Genomic DNA, 15,458 nt, shown 5'->3' on the forward strand with positions numbered 1-15,458 from the left:
ACCCACCTGAAGATGTCATATTTTGTATTTAACCCCGTCAGCACGATGGCTGTGACAACCAAAACATAAACAGATGATTTTAGTAAGGCTGAGATTTTAACCTTTAATGACTGCACCAGAGACGTGCGATTCTTCTCAAAAGGTTTAAACCAGCCCACAGAAATCAGTATGGGGCTCTAAACTCTGCCTGAGTTTACCTATACTGGAAAGAAATAGAAAGAAGTTCCTATTCCCTACATTAAGATTGCTTATATTTCATAAAAATAATATGAATCTTATTGGACTCATTTTATTTTCTCATGGCCGTGGCCCCTTTCAAAAATTTAAATAAAATAAATAAATCACACAGTGATTCACCCTTAATGTAAACGCACAATTTTTAGTTTTAAATGTAGACAAATTTGACATTTTTCACTCTGCATGACTAACTTCCATAACATTTATGGTCCATATAGAAATCCCTTCATAGGGCACAAACCAAAACTGACTCCAAGCACCTAAACTTGAGCACGGCTTGACTGCAAACCCGGACTCTCATCCTGAGCCGAAGGTAGACAGACAAGCTTACAGAAACTAAATCAACTAAACACAATATTCTTGAAAGATTTCAGATATTTTATACTAGACTTAGACTGACCTAAAAGCTTAATTTACTTATCCCTTTCTTAATAATTTGATATTAAGAAAGACATAGAACACCCCCCAAACATGTGACATCAGGAGGTAGTTTGATACATTTTTAGTACTTTTGCACAACTCTGCTAAACTTGTGTACAAAATTTAACATTCACACTTTTATTTTAAGCATGTTTGACAATTTAGAGGTTTGGGCTGCTGAACACCCACCGACGTTCACTGCTCCACAACCTTTTTGATGCCCAGGACATGATCAGTTGCCTGACAGCCAAACAACCAATCACAGCTATTTTTTGTCACAGCCAGTTTAAATGAAAGCGAGAGTGCCAAACGAATAAATATTCTGTCTGGAAACAATCGCTGCTTTCATTCAGGGAAAAGCACATGACAGATGACAACAACACAGAGTTAAAAACATTAACAATTCATCACAACAACTACACAATCACAAACCCAAATCACAACTTTGCTCCAAGCCCCGGGGAAGTGGGATTTTAAAAGTCAGACTCCCTTCATCTCACTTCGGCCCACAAAGACAGCAGCTAAAGCCTTACATTACATTTCCCTATGCCTCCCTCCAAGTAAACCAGCTGCAACAGCCTGTCAAGCACCAACTCCCTGCTGTAGCCGGTAGACAGATACAGTGACAGGACAGCCTGAAGGTATATCATCCAATGACAACCTCTGCCAGACACCAACAGCAAACCCAGCTGACCTCAAAGGGAGCACAAACTCAGCTTAAAGCCACACGTCAACTCAATTTGGTGGAGATTTAGAAAACATTTCAGTAAAATACTATTCATAATCTTGGAAACTTCATCGCTCTCATAATTTATAAAGTACTAAACAGTCTGTACACATCAGTGGTTCCCAAATGTGTTGGACGATCGCGTGACAATCACACATTATTAATGCAATTCGCAAATGAACAAAATGCAATGCATAAAATGTTAATTTTCCCCACCAGTACTTTGATTGCACTCATTCCCCGAACAGAAGCAAACTCTGTACCCTAAAAATATGATCAGAGACTTCAAAGGGAACCCCATTCTGTTCACACAGTTGCAGGGTGGTGGGAATTATGAGAGCGTGACAAATCAAAGGCCCTGACTGACAGAGAGGAGCTGACAGCAAAAATCTGCAAGGGAGGAAATACATCACTCTGTTGTTTGGAGCAAAATAAAAATGAACTGCCAGTGCAGACCACCCAGCACCTAAAGAAAGACTATAAGACAGCATTGTGAAAGCTACCTGCTTTATAGATTCAGGTAGACAGAGAATGTCAAGACATTTGGCCTGCTTCAAAAGAGCACTGGATGTGTAACAAGGCAATCGAAGCACAGTGTATACTTGCTGAGCAGCAATTAAAAAAAAGACAAAGAAATTTCTAGATGCTGCAAATGGTTTATCAAGAGGGCCTGCAGCAATGCATTCCAAAGAAGAGTTGATGGCATGTTTGACAGAGGCTGCTTTGCACAGATGATTAATAAGTGTGCCTTTGAAGATCAGCCCTGCCCTTTGCTGCCTGTTCAGAAGAATATGTTTAAAAACAAAAACCCACTGGTATACATAACCAGATTTTAAACTGACAAGCTATACTTTATATACTGATGATGCCTTTACTGGAACCCCCCATCAGCTTTTATACAGCTCCATGCTTCCAATTTTCCAATTATCAACACTTCCACAAGAGCTCTTATCAACCAGAAAGTAGATGCACAACCCAGAAAGATAAAGGCAAACTCCTGGTCTCTGCTTTTAGATGAGAACAATGCTTTTTGTGTAACTGAATAAGTTATCATACAGTGGGGCAAAAAAGTATTTAGTCAGCCACCGATTGTGCAAGTTCCCCCACTTAAAATGATGACAGAGGTCAGTAATTTGCACCAGAGGTACACTTCAACTGTGAGAGACAGAATGTGAAAAAATAATCCATGAATTCACATGGTAGGATTTGTAAAGAATTTATTTGTAAATTAGGGTGGAAAATAAGTATTTGGTCACCTCAAACAAGGAAAATCTCTGGCTCTCACAGACCTGTAACGTCTTCTGTAAGAAGCTTTTCTGTCCCCCACTCGTTACCTGTATGAATGGCACCTGTTTGAACTCATCATCTGTATAAAAGACACCTGTCCACAGCCTCAAACAGTCAGACTCCAAACTCCGCCATGGCCAAGACCAAAGAGCTTTCGAAGGACACCAGGAAAAGTATTGTAGACCTGCACCAGACTGGGAAGAGTGAATCTACAATAGGCAAGCAACTTGGTGTGAAAAAATCAACTGTGGGAGCAATCATCAGAAAATGGAAGACATACAAGACCACTGATAATCTCCCTCGATCTGGGGCTCCACGCAAGATCTCATCCCGTGGGGTCAAAATGATCATGAGAACGGTGAGCAAAGATCCCAGAACCACACGGGGGGACCTGGTGAATGACCTGCAGAGAGCTGGGACCAAAGTAACAAAGGTCACCATCAGTAACACACTACAACGGCAGGGAATCAAATCCCGCAGTGCCAGACGTGTTCCGCTGCTGAAGCCAGTGCATGTCCAGGCCCGTCTGAAGTTTGCCAGAGAGCACATGGATGATACAGCAGAGGATTGGGAGAATGTCATGTGGTCAGATGAAACCAAAGTAGAACTTTTTGGTATAAACTCAACTCGTCGTGTTTGGAGGAAGAAGAATACTGAGTTGCATCCCAAGAACACCATACCTACTGTGAAGCATGGGGGTGGAAACATCATGCTATGGGGCTGTTTTTCTGCCAAGGGGACAGGACGACTGATCCGTGTTAAGGACAGAATGAATGGGGCCATGTATCGTGAGATTTTGAGCCAAAACCTCCTTCCATCAGTGAGAACTTTGAAGATGAAACGAGGCTGGGTCTTCCAACATGACAATGATCCAAAACACACCGCCCAGGCAACAAAGGCGTGGCTCCGTAAGAAGCATTTGAAAGTCCTGGAGTGGCCTAGCCAGTCTCCAGACCTCAACCCCATAGAAAATCTGTGGCGGGAGTTGAAAGTCCGTGTTGCTCGGCGACAGCCCCAAAACATCACTGCTCTCGAGAAGATCTGCATGGAGGAATGGGCCAAAATACCAGCTACTGTGTGTGCAAACCTGGTAAAGACCTATAGTAAACGTTTGACCTCTGTTATTGCCAACAAAGGTTATGTTACAAAGTATTGAGTTGTATTTTTGTTATTGACCAAATACTTATTTTCCACCCTGATTTACGAATAAATTCTTTACAAATCCTACCATGTGGATTCATGGATTTTTTTTTCACATTCTGTCTCTCACAGTTGAAGTGTACCTCTGGTGCAAATTACTGACCTCTGTCATCATTTTAGGTGGGGGAACTTGCACAATCGGTGGCTGACTAAATACTTTTTTGCCCCACTGTACATCAAGGCAGTGTGACTGCAGTTTGTTAAGTGACATTATAGATGGAAAAAACAACGGGAAACCACTGATTCATTGTTTTTGCTTCTAAATGATACTCTGTTAGCTCAGCTCAGAGGATGTGCTCATACCAAATACCAATCTCATACCTTTCTTTTCTCAAAATTCAAACTCTGTTTATCTTACTGGAACAGATACTAAAAAAAATGAACTCCCATGGGAACTGAATAACCTATATTCAATATTTAAGTAAAGGCTTTCAGACACACACTTAATAAGCATCATGTCAGCTTCTAATACATATGTAAGTGGGGAAACCTCACATTTTCATTTGTGCATAGTGTCAAAAACTCCCTGAGGTGCTGCTTAACCCACTTTTATAACCTGAAAATTTAAGAGTGCAGAGTGAAATATTACTGTCAATATAATTACAATTCTCCAGGGTCAAACAACAATGGCTCCACAGACCACCTTACTGCTGGGGAAGGGAAAACTCAGCAGCAGCCTTCAGCTCAGGTTTGGTTCTGCTGAAGCACTTGCACGCACACATGGATGTGCACGCACACACAAACTCTAAACCATTAATCTTGTTAGGACCTCTTACAGGAGCTCATGGCAACAAACTGACACAACCACAAAAGCACATGCAGATTTAGACACACAAGCACAGGCACCCCCGCCCCTCAAAAAACACACACAATGTTGCTCCCTTATGAAACACACCCACTACATGACAACAGTAAAACCATCTTGACAATGTGACTCAACTTGGTGGCTATCCAATTCAAGTGTGGCAAATTAAATGAGAAAACGCACTGACCGTGACTCGGGCTGAGAGCCATGTTGCCTGAATTCAAGGCTTCATCAAAACGAGCAAATATCGTCTGTAACCTGGAGAAAGAGAAAAGGAAGATTAGTAGTGTCGAGCACAGATATACAGTACAATGTTAATATCACCAAAGCTGTCAAACCAAACATATTTGAATGAAGAAATTAAGAAATTACAATAAAGTCCAGATTTAAAAAAAAAAAAATCTGAGCACCCCACAGAGATGTTTGACCAAAACACAAACAAGGTGCTAAGAATTCCAAATGAGACTCATCATCAAAATCAGCCGCAGAAGCAGCAGCAACATGTGGACAGTCTCCACGCCTTTCTGTCTGATTGTGGGTGGGTGTGTCTATTATGGCAGTCACACTCATGAAGCTGCAGCAGCAACACCCCAAGTGTCCTCTTATAACATCCTACTAGCATCAGACAGACACACATGAAACCACCAGCCAGGTCTGCTTAGTCATGTGATTAATAGGTAGCATTGTCAGCGTAGTAACAGGGCAGATATCCAGCACAAGCCAAAATAACTTGGTCATCCTCGAAATGCACAACTGGTTAGACAAAAACACAACAAAGACTAAAACACATGACCCCGAATAACATGCCTTTATGTCTGCTTTGCCGAAAGGTTAACCACGGATGGGCGCACACAACAATTAGAGCAATACACACCGTGCTCTGTCTCTGTCTTTTGGTGTCTGCTTGCCGGTCCACAACCGCCAGACAGCTAAGCAGCTTCTGATAAGTGACGATTAGCGTTGCAACTAGCTCCTCAGCCGTGCACCATTTTCACGTGGTTCGCTTTCTTTCATTAGCATTTTGTGCATCTATTTGTTTCAGCAAAAATCTAGCATTTAGTCTTCAGCACTGATTTGCATCAGTATTTCCCTGTGGGCTGATTAATAGCTTGCTGCGTTGCTACGCAATCTTGCATTAGCTCCCATGTTGGTGACACACTCTGGTCCTCAGCTCCCCTCAGCTCTTTGTATCCAACATGGTGCAGTGGCTCCGAGAGGGAGGGAGGGAGGGAGGGAGGAAAGAAGACGGGAAGAGAGGGAGGGAGCGTGTGTGTGAGAGGGAAAGAGAGAGGGGGGAAGCCAAACGGCGAGAGACCAAAGCATGCTACGGGCATGCGACAAAGCACCACCTACTGTCACGCATACACACTGTACACACAAACGCCAACTGAACAACCTAAACAGCAATACGTACAGTAAATTTCCAGGAAGCGTCTTTGTGTGTCTGTATGAGCAGGAGAGAGAGTCAAATGGGCCAGTTTGTGTGACAGACAGCAACGAGATTCAGTTACCCTTTACATAACCTCCCTCTCATACACAGACACACACGTACTCGTCAGAGGGGGAGGGGCTGTGTGGCTAACAGCAGACAGCGCTGCTCCTCCCCCCTCAGTGTCTCGCCTTCTCATCCCACTTGCACATGTTCCCTCCCTCTTCTTATTTCTATCTTTTATCTTTTTATCGCGGCCATTGATAAACACCTTTGTCCAGCAGAGGACTCATGTCCTTCAGGTAACTCATCTCCAAATCAAACCACATGAGGCAGGCCTGATGAATGCTCACTCAACCAGCATTTGACCTACTTATAGGAAGCTGCTGTCAGATGGTAGCCCCTTGTTCTTACCAGTAATGGACCCAAGATTACAACTGTACTTCCAGACACAACGCCAGTAAATAAGCCAACTGTAAAATTAAGTTCCACTTTCAGGTTTCTTCATGCACCATTATGTCATTTGAAATAGGTTTGTAATTTCAATCTAAGTCCCATTCACAACACCTGATCACCAAATCCAAGAAGTGTTTTGGCTCGTGTCAGCAGGTTTAACCTGTGTCTAAACATCTGATCTGAGGTCATAAGATATGCACATCTATATGTTTATTTCACTGAAAATTGATTAGATGAAATTACTTATTATGAATTATTTCAAGTTAGAACTGGAACATTTTGAGACTGTTGTAAGGGGGGAATGTATTTAATTATACAGATAATCCCATCAAAATTCAGTGTCTCATTTACAACAGAGAGCTGTTTCAAACAGAAACTTAATTTTGGGAAATAGCTTTTAACCATTTATCTGGCACAGTCCAAAAGAGGTTTCAGATTGTAATAATCACTTGCCTCCACGTATCTTTAAAAATGTGTGCTTGTTTGGTATTTAAGGGATGTGGACATACTCATCCAACAATTATTCCTCTTTTATGACTTCATCTTTCTGTCCATTATCTAATGCCAACTCTGCAGAGTTGATATGTCATCAAGTCAGCAAGATCCTGGCCAGAGCTTTGCTTTCCACTAGGTAACCCTTTGGGTTGCTCCATATGAAATCAATTATTAAATAAACAAAACAATTTAAATTGAATTTTTTTTAAAAATCCCACTGTACAATAACATTAGTATATTAGTTATATTAAGTTACAACCCCTCAAATTATAGGGGTGGACATTTTTGTACTTTATAATTTGCGTTTGCGTTATTTTTTCCAAGCATTACACGACACTTGGAGTGGTTGTGAAACTGATTTGGCTGCAGTTTTTAAACAGAGCTTTAATGTGTTTTCACTCTGAAACTTTCACAACGATACCTACTGTAATGTTTTGAAGCCTCAAAAATTAATTAGTAAATAAATGCATAACACAATTTAAAAAGCACAAAATTCTCACATACCTCTATGGGTCTGTAACTCAGACAACTTTCATAACATGAAGGTAAAAATTTAGCATGGCTTCATTAAACATATGAACAAAAAACACACAATGCAATTCCAACAACTTTGCTCCAGGTTTTGTACTAAGGCTATTTGACTATAGCTGACCTGAAGCTGACTGAAACATCACAAATGAAATTAATGAGAGTTTTGATCAGTAAAACTGCAGTATTGTAGATATTCTCACCCCTATTCTTATACAAACTATACAAAGTAATAAAAACTGGTTTGGGAGATTCGCGATACATACAATACATATATATATATATATACACACACATATAAAATTCACGTGCAGAATTCAGTAATAACTATACACATCTGTTCAGGAAGAACAAGCGCAGGCTGTAAATCACTGCATCTGTCAGGCCTCTGATATTTAAATGAAGGCAGACAGCCACACCACTCTGTAAATCCCACACATTCAGACAGTGTGTTTACACTGGAGACAGACTGGCTTAATATGCACAGCACATGACACATGACCACAGCCAGCATTCACAGACGCAAGAATCATACTGAGCAGATACAGCACTGGCCGTTGCTCGACTCTCACACATGGGAGAAAGCAGTAAAAAGGGGGCAGAAAGAAGGGGTCATTGGGTGCTCAGAATAACCTTCAACCCTGCACATGTAGCCAGGACGACCAAAGCGGGACAAACACCCACATTAAACCTCTTCTGATGACTCGAACACAGTTTTTCCAGTTTTTACCCCCATTTCTGTTACTCCACCCAACGCCTTTGTACCCCGTGGCTGCACCCTCTCACCCTCCTCCCTCATTCAGTCGGCATTGTGCTCTGGATGAAAGTGCCTCTGTGTGTCTGAAGGGCAGAGTGGTGCATGGTGTGGCTTGGGACAAACTGAGTGCCAAGGCCACGGGACTCCATAGAAACACAGGCAACAACAAACTCAAAAAATAAATATAAAAATAACAATAATTAAAAAAAAAAAAATACTACGAAAAAGAACAAAAACTCACCGTGCAGCTGGAAGTCCTCTCTTTCCAATGTCTGCTCTGACCTTCTCTCCAACGTGACGATAAACATCCACCAGCGTTGTTATTGATGCCTCACGTACCTAAACAGCAGACGTTCACCAATTTAATAACCCTCCACATATAAACACATGGAAAGAGATTCAAGTGATGGGTTAACTAGCACACTATAAAAAAAATGATCTTTGTGTTTGTTAAGACTGAGATCGATTCTCCCTCATAATTCGACAAAGATTAGACTCATGCTCATAGACTAAGAGACGCAAACATGCAAACACACTAAAAACTAAACCCGTGAGAGCCCATACTCTTCCCTCCTATGGGAGCCATATGATTTGCTAGTTATTGCTGTAAACACTGTTGTGATTGGCTACAAAGATATTGTTGAAGGGATTCTTAGCACCCAAGGGTAGGCAGGCCTTTCTAGGATGTTGATTGGCCAGGACAGTATGTGGGTAGATAATCATTGGGTAGAAGATAGAAGCAGATTTCAGCTTTGGGGTGCAACTCTGCAGGAGGTTAAACCAACCTCTCTCTATTCCTCACACTGACACACACACACACACACACACACACACACACACACAGCTAATACTCTTGTGTGGTTTAACAACTGGGTGCTCATGATTCAGCAGTGAAGCTGGGTGGTGGGTACAGAGCCCATCTCCTCACTAATAACAGTAATAATCACAGAGCTGCCTTAAGATGAAACCCAACACACTTTGACTGCTGAGAGCTGAACAAAAAGGCTTATCGACAAACTGGCTCAACAAAAACAATGACGAGCCACGCGCAGTCAAAACAAACACACACAAAAAGGTACAATTTTCCCCACCATCATGTAATCATGTATAACACTGCAGCTCTTACCTGTGGGTTTTGGTCTCCTGTCAGCGAGCAGAGATGAGGAACTATTTTACTGAGGCTCAGCGGTTGGGCTCCATACCTGAGAGTGTGAAACAGAGGCACAAGAGGAAACGTAAAAGAGAGGTGACAGTTGCCAGTGATAAATATAATTATCTGGTGTTCTTTTATAATGGAAATCTTGCTCCGCTCATTGAAAATATTTTTAGAAATTTGAAAAATATATCTATTCTAAGGCAGACTGATATTTTAGTAGCCTGTTATAAGCTACAAACACTATCTACAAACCACACACACACACACGCCTCAGAAATTTAACATCACACAAATATAAAAAACATTAGTAGACAAAGATCGTTTCTTAATTTCTTCTGTTTTGTCCATTCCAGTTATGTAAAAGAACCCCCCCCCCCGTCCAAAAAAACAAAACAAACCCCAAACAAACCCACGCTTAGCTTTCAGAGCACTAACTGCAATACCATGCACTGTTGGTGTTTTCACAACTCTCTGAAACTCCACTGATGGGCTGGAGCACCAGAGAGCACCCCTAATAAGATGAAAATAAAAGCTGCAATAACGTCTTAATTATTTACATTGACCCAGTCCTCTAAGAGGACAAGTGGACCAAAACCACACCCTCCATGCACAACAGACCCACCTGATCCACTCACCCTAGAAGTAAAGAGCTCAGGTTTTAAACTTTTAACCTGTCTGTATGTTCACTGTGTACTTAACAAAAAATAGAAATAAGTGAAAACCCAGAAGCAGCCCATTTCTATGCCATGTTTTACTCATTCTACTCACTCATTATGGATGCCCGGGTACGTAAAGCACACATGCTCAGTGTATCTATTACATAGCAGCTTAGCATTTAGCACAACAGTGTCACCTTCCATTAGCAAAAAGATGCTAAAATTAGCACAGCAATTCTAATAGTCTAAATTTGCTCTGTGTGTGGGTGAGCTCAAGGTGGAAAACAGAGGCCAAACCACACAGATCTCGACTGCTGAGAACAAGCAGCAACAAACAAGTACCTGTACAGACAGAAGTGTCCCTGTAGTCCTACACACACAACCTGTCGTAACTACAACCTGCCGTCCAACACCTTACTGCCCAAATCTGAATAAAAACCAATTGCAATGAAATCAAAAAGGTTAAAACCCATATTTATTTGAAAACAGTAGAAATGCAAGAGATAAAAGACTACAACTGAGCAATGTTATTTTTTTGCTTTTGTTTTTTTTTAAAGGTCATTTTTTACCCCTCTGCCTCCCAGCAAATTTCAAATTCCTATGTTGCTTTCTTCTCATTTACTGCAGTGACAATATTGACAAAAAACCTGACCTCTGACCTTGAGGTCAAGGTCACCGGGATTGAAACTCTTCTGAGATTTTTAGTAAATGCACATATTGTTTATGTTTGAAACATCTATGTGACCTTGTTGTCAAGTCATTGCATTCACAAACTTAGCTATCCATGCCACCCGTCCGCCTGGAGGGGTGACGACAATACCCCAAACAAGCCACACTTAAAAAGAGTTTGTAAACAACTCAATTTTAGTAACTGATATTTTGTCTTTAAAACTGCATCCTGCTCTAGTCTCATAACATATTTTGAAAAGGGACAAGCTAGTGGTAGGTGGGGAAATGGGAAGAAATGTGCACCACCTCAGAGTCACACAAACAGTTAAGAGGATTAATCCTGGAAAGTCGGAACATGTGTGCTCCTTGAGCAAACAAAATAGGTCATGGAAGGTGGTGGTAATAGCTCTGTGCAGCCCTCACTGAGCCAAACACTTACTAACAGAGCTTGAAAGCAGCGTAGGATTGCATAATCTGTGTTATATTATCCACCACATTATGAACTTACTTAAGGATTAAAATATGAGATTTAACACACAGAGAACAAAAAACATTGCCTATGCTTAATAAACTTGCCATTTCATTCTGGGAGCATTACAGATAAAGGAGAAGTTACTCACATGTTGAGCGTGGCACTGAGACAGAGGCAGATTCCTTCTCGAGAGCGGAAGTTCTTGTGCTTTAAACCAGGAAGCAGCCTTTCCCAAACATACTGCATGAAGGAGAACAAGAAGGATAAAAGTGTGAGCAAGAGTAAGAGAGAAAAAAAAAAGAAAAAGAAGGGGTGTCAGTAGGTCATCATCATCATCAACTCATCATTGGATGAGCAGTTTATGGAGTACAGAAGAGGGCACAATCTATGGAGATGAGCACGTGAGGCATGTGTAAATAAAACAAAGCATTATGGAGTAACTTGTGTAATTCCTCCAATATCCACAAGAGGGGGTGGATAGGTAGAGTGCAGGCCCTCTGTAGTTTTTTTTAATGCATTACTAATATGGAGGTGGCTTTAATTTGCCTGTATTTTTTTCTCTGCTGTGTCACATTTTTAGAATAACTTTTTCTAGAATAACTACAACTCAATATACATGTCTTGTATAAAATTTAAATGACATTTGACAAAACTGTCTTCATCTTACATGTGGTACACTGGAGGATTTACCTGTTTAGGCAATGATGTGTGTGTGTGTGTGTGTGTGTGTGTGTGTGTGTGTGTGTGTGTGTGTGTGTGTGTGTGTGTGTGTGACCATTGGTGAGGCAGTCTGTTCCATGCAGCGAAGGATGAGGGCTTGGCTGTTCTCCCTGACCTGGTCCTTGCCATCACCCAGCCTGTCCACCAGGGCCGGCAACACTACACACACAGAGAAAGGGAGTGGGTGGTGAGTAAGAGTCTATGAAAAACAGTTCACTGTGCATGCCGCACATGACACCGAAACTCTACAAGATTTAAAAGCCAAAGATATTTAAGACAAACAAAAAAACATTGCTGTACAAAGTTGAATGTTCATGCTTAATATCATATCAGTGTGTCTGATAAAAAAGGGGAAAAAAGGAAAGAAAGCTTAAGTAATACAACCATCAACACCGTAGCTTTGACTAGAAAAGGGGAATGAGAGGGCAGCAAATAGGAAATGGACCATGGCTAAAATAATGTCAAATGCCCCCGTGTCAGAGAGGCTGATGTAATGCAGTGACAAAAGAAAGCCCTTTCAATGCTGGAAAACCAAGCTATGAGAACTGCAAGTTACTCCAATTCTCCCAATTTAGGAATAATAATCTTTGTACATCTGTACTCTGAAATTGTTTTTTTGCTAATAATTATTAGTCCCTTTCCCCAAGCCTATCAGGTCTGTGGGGGGTAAAAAATTCCAATCACCACAGTTTGTATGTGGGTGTGTGTAGTGTATTTGGATGACATGGTTTGTGTGTGTGGCATGTGCGTGTGCAGTCTAGCTGCACCCTGTTTGACAGGACTAAGCTATAAATAAATCAAATATGGATATTTATTTATAACCATTCATATTATTTTATGCAAAAAAGGTCAACAGGTCTACTACCAGGACAAAAACACTCCACCAGCTCCCAAACTTTTCCAAAGCAAAATAAGAAAAGGAAAAAGCAAACAAAAAGGACAAACCTCACAACCTTGTCCACGCTTCCATCTCCATTAACCCCTCATCAACCCCACATACCTGCTCATACTCACAACAATAACAAACTACTGCAACTTAAACAGTGACACTAATTCATGACGTACTAGTGTACAAGCACAGTACTGCATTTTTAGAACACCAACGATAAAATATGACACCAACCTCTGATGATGTTATCGAACAAACGTGCTGTTAAAGTTAAATAAATTTTGTTCTATCACTAGCTATCACAATTTGCCCCACCCAACAAATGGATGGGATTGGTGCACTGCTATGCAACATAACCCTGGGCTGTCCACGGCTTTGAGACTGTCATTGGTGCACTGCAATTTCAAGAAAGAAAAAAAAGGAAAAAAAGGCAGGACTTTTTTATTTAGCAGTGGAGGTCAATGCTACAGAGGCTTTGGATACACTAGTTGTCTTGTTTAGTTGGGTCACTTCATTGTTATTTTAATTAGTTGGATTTGTTGCAAAGAAATACAACATACAATAAAACCAACCTTTAATTTAAGTTAAAAACTGCCACATACATATAATCTTACAAATATATTACGTTACCTTTGCAAATGGTAAATACAAATTTACACAGATGCACCTCAATTTATTTTGAGTTTTCACAACACAGATTGGACTGATCAGCTCTTTGGTCAGTAAACTACGATCCTACCAAATTTCTCAACTGTTGGACAACTGATGGTTGGACAACTGTTATGGTTACACTCATAATGAGAAAGACAGTACATCAATAACCTTTCAGCCAAAAAAAACAAACAAACAAAAACAAAACAACCCCAAACACTTTTGCAGCAGTTTTCATTTTAACAGCTCAGCTACCACCAAGCCATATCCTCTGAAAACTGTAAACCAACTTGTCTGTGTTAGAACATTTAACACTTCAGCCAATGAGTGTCAGAACTGATATATTTCCAAATGTTTAATTTTATAATACTTTTTTTTTTTTTTTTTAAAGAGCACACACATCCAGCAAGAGTTTTACTAACTCCATCATCCAAGGGCAGAAGCTGCTCCTCCTAAACCAACTAGATATGAAGCCTACTCCCTTACAAAAGGAAAAAGGGCTCAGAGTCATATGTTATGATTTCACTTCCCTTTCAGTGAATTCACTTGGAACAAAACATACAGTTTGAGATATTACAACGACACGTCCTGGCTGAAGACACCTCGAGTCACGCATATGACCTGTGAAGACATATGCGAGGCCTCCGCCTGCACATGTACCCCTCTGATCACAGTCACCCCTCAGTTGTTAGACTCTGGCTGGCTATCTACTGCAGGTAAACTCTTTTGTCCACAGACTCTAAGTCAGGCCCTGCTGATGTTAGCCAAAACTACACAGTTGGCATGTCGGCCACATGTGAAATGTTAACTGCATGTTTTGTTGCCAGGTTCGGTGCTAAACCTTGGACAATATCATCCCCAGGTGTGATACGAATCCAAAGCCAGAGCTGGCTCTCACATGGCTGCAGTTCTGCCATCTATCCCCAAGAGAGCAACACATCTGCTGCTGTGGTTACGCTGCTGTGAATACAGCCTCCAAGCAAAGGTCCACCTTCAGGGCTCCAGAGAGACCTGACGCCTCAAAGGAACAACCTTCAGTCCTCTTAGCTATGGGACAGAGTTGAGAGGGGCTCCAGCAGCAGGGAGACACTCCTTCCTCCTATCTGTTGTTTTAGAAGGCACTACAGGTCGCTAGTCATCTCTGCACACTTTTGTTTGACTCTGTTATTTGAATGCTAGATTGTGGCCTTTCTGCTGGGTCTGCCATGCCCCAGGGTGCTGGTGGTCCAACTTCAGTTCAATGACTGCTCTGAGGGCCATGTATACATGTCTTGTACTGAATACGTTGAATCGAAATAAAATGTTATGACAATAACTTTTGTTCCCTGAAAAAGAGGACCATGATACAACATCAAAGCCCTTTTTCCATTAGTTTTTACTCGGATCAGCTCGACACAACGTAGTATGACTCACCATGACTCGTTTTCCATTACAATCCAGTACCAGCTAATGTGTGTGGGGTTGTTAGAGCAATGTGGCCGTGCATTGGGGAGCTGCATTGTTTTTTGCAGCTGTTTCCTTCATTTCAAGGTATCAAAAGCGGCAGTTTTGATTTATGTGAAGGAGATGCTCTGATGGCTCATCAAATGAAAACACTGATTAGCCAATCGGTGGCATGCAGTCTGCTGATGTCACATTTTCGAATTCCATGGAACCCCAGTGGAGTAGGTGCTAAAAACAAAGTGCGTGGTATCGGGTACTATCACCTAATGAAAAACCATGAAAAGTGTGCTAAGCCCACCAAGGAGGTACTAATGGAAAGGGGCTCAAGTTGCAATTGAAGATGGGCTATCAAACTGAGGGATGATTATAAAAACAGGTGCATATGTGCAGGAGGGGCCCGACATATCTTGTCACAGGTCGTCTACCTTAAATGTAATAACAGAAGCATCTTCAGCCAGAAC

General features: G+C 41.3%; 1 protein-coding gene across 1 annotated transcript in view; it reads right to left on the reverse strand.

The window, feature by feature from the left end:
* clasp2 (cytoplasmic linker associated protein 2) overlaps positions 1–15,458 on the reverse strand; it is a 67,234-nt gene that overhangs the window by 39,230 nt on the left and 12,546 nt on the right. Inside the window, exons 3-7 of the mRNA XM_080862926.1 lie at positions 12,070–12,173; positions 11,443–11,534; positions 9,468–9,543; positions 8,583–8,680; positions 4,864–4,934 (exon numbers count right to left, since the gene is read on the reverse strand). Coding sequence (XP_080719052.1) covers positions 4,864–4,934; positions 8,583–8,680; positions 9,468–9,543; positions 11,443–11,534; positions 12,070–12,173 — 441 coding nt within the window. The remainder of the gene's footprint in view (positions 1–4,863; positions 4,935–8,582; positions 8,681–9,467; positions 9,544–11,442; positions 11,535–12,069; positions 12,174–15,458) is intronic.

Source organism: Rhamphochromis sp. 'chilingali' (assembly GCF_963969265.1).
Source record: "Rhamphochromis sp. 'chilingali' genome assembly, chromosome: 17".
Taxonomy (NCBI): Eukaryota; Metazoa; Chordata; class Actinopteri; order Cichliformes; family Cichlidae; genus Rhamphochromis; species Rhamphochromis sp. 'chilingali'.